The 4114-nt window shown below is 31.9% G+C and overlaps 1 protein-coding gene across 1 annotated transcript; it reads right to left on the bottom strand.

Moving 5' to 3' along the window:
• Nucleotides 1-2807: 2807 nt before the first annotated feature.
• LOC149161868 (protein LYK5-like) lies at nucleotides 2808-3377 on the bottom strand. The gene has a single exon (XM_089435033.1). It carries the CDS (start codon nucleotides 3375-3377, stop codon nucleotides 2808-2810), a length of 570 nt encoding a protein of 189 aa, XP_089291159.1.
• Between the last annotated feature and the right edge of the window lie 737 nt (nucleotides 3378-4114).

Raw genomic sequence — 4114 nt, forward strand, 5'->3', positions numbered from 1 at the left:
TGAGCGTGTTTACACATACACCATTTGTGCTTAATATGATTGTGTTTCTATAATTGTGTATGATTTAATGATTTTTATCTATTGGTTGTTGCATTTTTAGTAAGTACAAAAATCTATTGAAGAAAAGAATATGTTTATGATGTTAAAGTAAAAATGTTGTAGTAAAGGAAAGGTAATATTTTAAAGGGTGGATGATGGAGTGGAGAAAATGTATTCATGCTTGCAAGTCTTATACAAACAATGGTTTCGTGACTCTTATAAAAAAAATAGATATCCAATTTAAATTTAATATTAAACCGATTCTTTATGATAATAATTTAATTTAAAATTTTTAAATATAATTTCTTACTTAGTAATAAATACATAAAACATTAATATTTTAACATATTAAAATTAATATAAATTTTAATTGCTAATTTAATATATTAATATAACTTTAAAAGTTTTAAAGTCAAAGTTTCATTTCCGTTAAACAAATAAAAAATATTTAATTTTTATGAAATATTTGTGAACTGAGTCTTGTCAAATATTTGTGAACAGAGTCTTGTTAAATATTTGTGAATTTCATGCGAAAAACAAATTTATTTATGAACGGTAGTGTGTAGTTTTATAAATCTATAAATAAAATATTAAATTATTGAATTGAGGCTTTTGTGATCCATAATATTTTTAAGAAGAGATTTCAACGTAAATCACATTCAGAAAACTTTTGTCGACGCGTTTCGAACCAACTAGTGTGGTTCAAGACAAGTTGATGAAACAGATCCAACGACTAATTTGACCAACGACTAATTTGACCAACGACTAATTTTGACTTTAGGACCAGGGTTATAAAAATTATTATAATTTAATGGAAATTAGTTAGATTAAGTAACCAATAAAAATATATAAATATATAAAAAATAATTTAAATGGTGTTAATGGTAAGTTAAAAAGTTATGTTTGATAATTAAAAATTATAAGTTGTTTAATATTTAGATGGGAATTAGTTATATAAAGGACCTTTTCTTATAATATATGTATATATATATATATAAATATAAAGTAATATTCATAAAAGTTAGTTAGAAATAATCAAAACATTGGAACGAGAAAATTAAGTTAACTTAACCAAAAATAAATAAATAAATAAATAAATAATAATAATAATAATAATAATAATAATAAAAATAAATAACTAGGAAAAATAATAATAATAATAATAATAATAATATATACAGTTTAATTAAGAAAGTAGAAGGTTGTAAAAGGTACTAATATCGAAGAAAAAATAAATAAATAAATTATAAAAATTCATATAAAAAAATTAAAAAAATAAAATAAATAAATAACGAGAAAATATTAAAAATAAATAAATAAAATATTGAAATAAAAAATAAAAAATAATACAAATAAAAATAAATAAATCAAGCGACCTACATATTCTAAAAAGAAGAAGGACAAGAACAGGATCAAAAGAAAACTACAGAGCCAAAAGGAGAAACCCTAGGAGGAAGGAAAGGCATGGCTCCAAGGAAAAAGAACCGCAAAAATAAGGGAAACAATGAAAGCTAGAAAAAGCAAGACTAGGAAGAAAGGGCAGGGATCTAGCAGCTACTGATCTTCCAGTCGTCATCTCTATTGAGAATTTTAGGCCTTCTCACATTAGGCCTTCTTTCTATTTGTCCTGATGATGGAGTTTGAAACGTTGGCAAAATGAACTAAGAACTGTGGTTAATCCGGATCATGAATCAAAAAAACACCCACAGAAGTCTAAAATCTAAAAAGATGATAATTTTTCAAATTTAAAAACTTTGAAAAAAAAGATTCTCCCGTTGTCCTGGAGAATACTGTCATTCTTTTCAAACATCCATCCGCCGGATTTAACGTGATTAATCAGTGTTTAATGATATTGCTTGCCATGAATCCAAGCAATCCCAGCGTTTTGGAATATATTCTCTTATATTTACACAAAATATTTGAGACATCATTGCCAGAGTTTTCCCATCCAAGCATGGCTCTCTTTAAATGGGAATCTTCGTTTTCCACTTTCATAAGAAAGTCGCTATATATTACATAGAGATTCAATTAATAAAAATAAGAAAAGCTATATTAAAGAGAGATTCAATTAATAAAAAATATGCAAACCGTTCTCAATTTCCTACTGAAAAGATGCAAAATCCATGGCAGTATCAACACAAAGGCACATCTGCATGAACACTTCTTTTAAACCTGGAAAGCTAAAACTCCAGGAATTCAACTGAAGCGAATAAATATAAATACATGCATCAGAAAATACACATCCAAAGATCAAACAAAGTATTGTCTGTATTTTGAAGTTTATTACTTTCTTGACCAAGAATACAATTTGCCTCATAGGTCCAAAAAAATTGAAGGGGGCATGAGAATCATACATTCCAGAACAAATTAAAGAAAAACTTGCACTTAAACATTTCTTTGGTAGATCTCATCTCAACAGGTTTAAGCTCTGGCCAGGCTTCAAAGTGGTGCTCATAAAAGATCTGAAACACTTGAATATCCTGCTTATAATCCATCGAAATGACCCATCCAAACCATATTTACAGGAAGTCTTCGGATCATTATATCCCATGGTTTTTTCTCTCCCTTTTGCTGTACAACAATGTTCAAAGCAATACAAACCAATATAATCCAAACCACCATGGTTTTTTCTCTCCCTTTTGCAGTACAACAATGTTCAAAGCAATACACACCAATATAATCCAAACCCATTTACTCTGGAATATTTATGAAACGCAGATGACTCCATCTGGCCTCGAAGGTGCCACTGACACATGTTTTATTGGCATTCATTCGCTCAGACCATTGTTCGGACATGATAAACACTCTGGACAGCTCCCCTGCAACATATCTTGTATCAGGCCTCTTTCCAGGTCTGGATCCACACAGGAAGCAGCAAGCCTCGCTACCCTCTCTGCGCAATCTACAGGAAAGGAGCCCCTGAGCCGAGGATCCATCCATCTCCTCAGCCTCCCTGCAAAATTATCGCCGGCCTCTGAAATAACAATATTCAGGCTCTGTATAAGCCCTATTCTCCTAATACCGTCCTCATCCGCCACATACCTTATCGGTTCGTGCCTAGATAGGAGCTCCAGCAACACAACACCCAAGGCAAACACATCCGCTTTCTGTGACACGATGCCGCTGTTGATGTATTCCGGCGCCATGTAGCCCTGTGTTCTGGTTATCTTCATGCTGGAACGTTGAGGCAAAACCCCGACCCCTTCTGTGTCATATACCCCGGCGAGATAAGAGGCGCCCAAATGGCAGATCCGTGCTCTGTAACCAGGCTCCGTGACGAGAATGCTGCTGGACTTTATGTAATTATGGACGTACTTGATATTGGTGTCGTGGTGCATAACTCTTTGCGGGAAATGCAGGCATGGAGGATCTTGCGTAGTGATTTTCTGAGTGAATCGATTTGCAGGAACCTCAGCAGCCTTCTCCTTTCCTCTGGCGATATCGAGCTTTGCGAGGGTCGCGTGACCTCCAGAAGCGGGCGCTCTGCAAATCCTACCTCCACCGATTCCTGTCAGACGTCGACTTTAATGCGGAGCTGGGCGGAGCTCGCAAAGGGTGGTGGAGGGCTGGGGAATTGCCGACAGCCAGAGCCGAACGTTTTTCCGGGCGGTGACGGAAATCGAACAATTCCTCTGCCCTGTTAGACTACTCCAAATAATGCCTGCGTGATTCATTTTATAAAAAAGTAGTGCTTGGAATTACATTAAAAAATAATAATATAATATAATGTAATATAATGTAAAACAAAAGCGAAGTAAAAAATAAAAAATAATAATAAAATAAAATAAATTTATAAAAATAAAATTGATTCATGATATTGAGAATAAAAAATTATAATAAAATAAAATAAATGTATAAAAATAAAATTGATTCATGATATTGAGAATTTATGGTATTGAGCTATGATATTTATGTAACACTTTTAAATTTCTGTGGTAGTTTTTTGAAGTAATATAATCCGGATTATTCACAGTATTATGTTTATTATGTAAATTATAACTTATTTAAAATAAGAAAATAAATCAACCTCACTTGATTTGAAATCTAAATCCATTTTAACTCTTATATTCTTATC

This window comes from Pinus tabuliformis, chromosome 5_2 (assembly GCF_031772625.1).
Source record: "Pinus tabuliformis cultivar Carrire ecotype Pingquan chromosome 5_2, CPIR1, whole genome shotgun sequence".
In the NCBI taxonomy this organism is placed as follows: Eukaryota; Viridiplantae; Streptophyta; class Pinopsida; order Pinales; family Pinaceae; genus Pinus; species Pinus tabuliformis.

What these genes read in the sequence shown, in the direction of transcription:
- LOC149161868 (XM_089435033.1), bottom strand. Translation starts at nt 3,377, where the DNA reads ATGCACCACGACACCAATATCAAGTACGTCCATAATTACATAAAGTCC.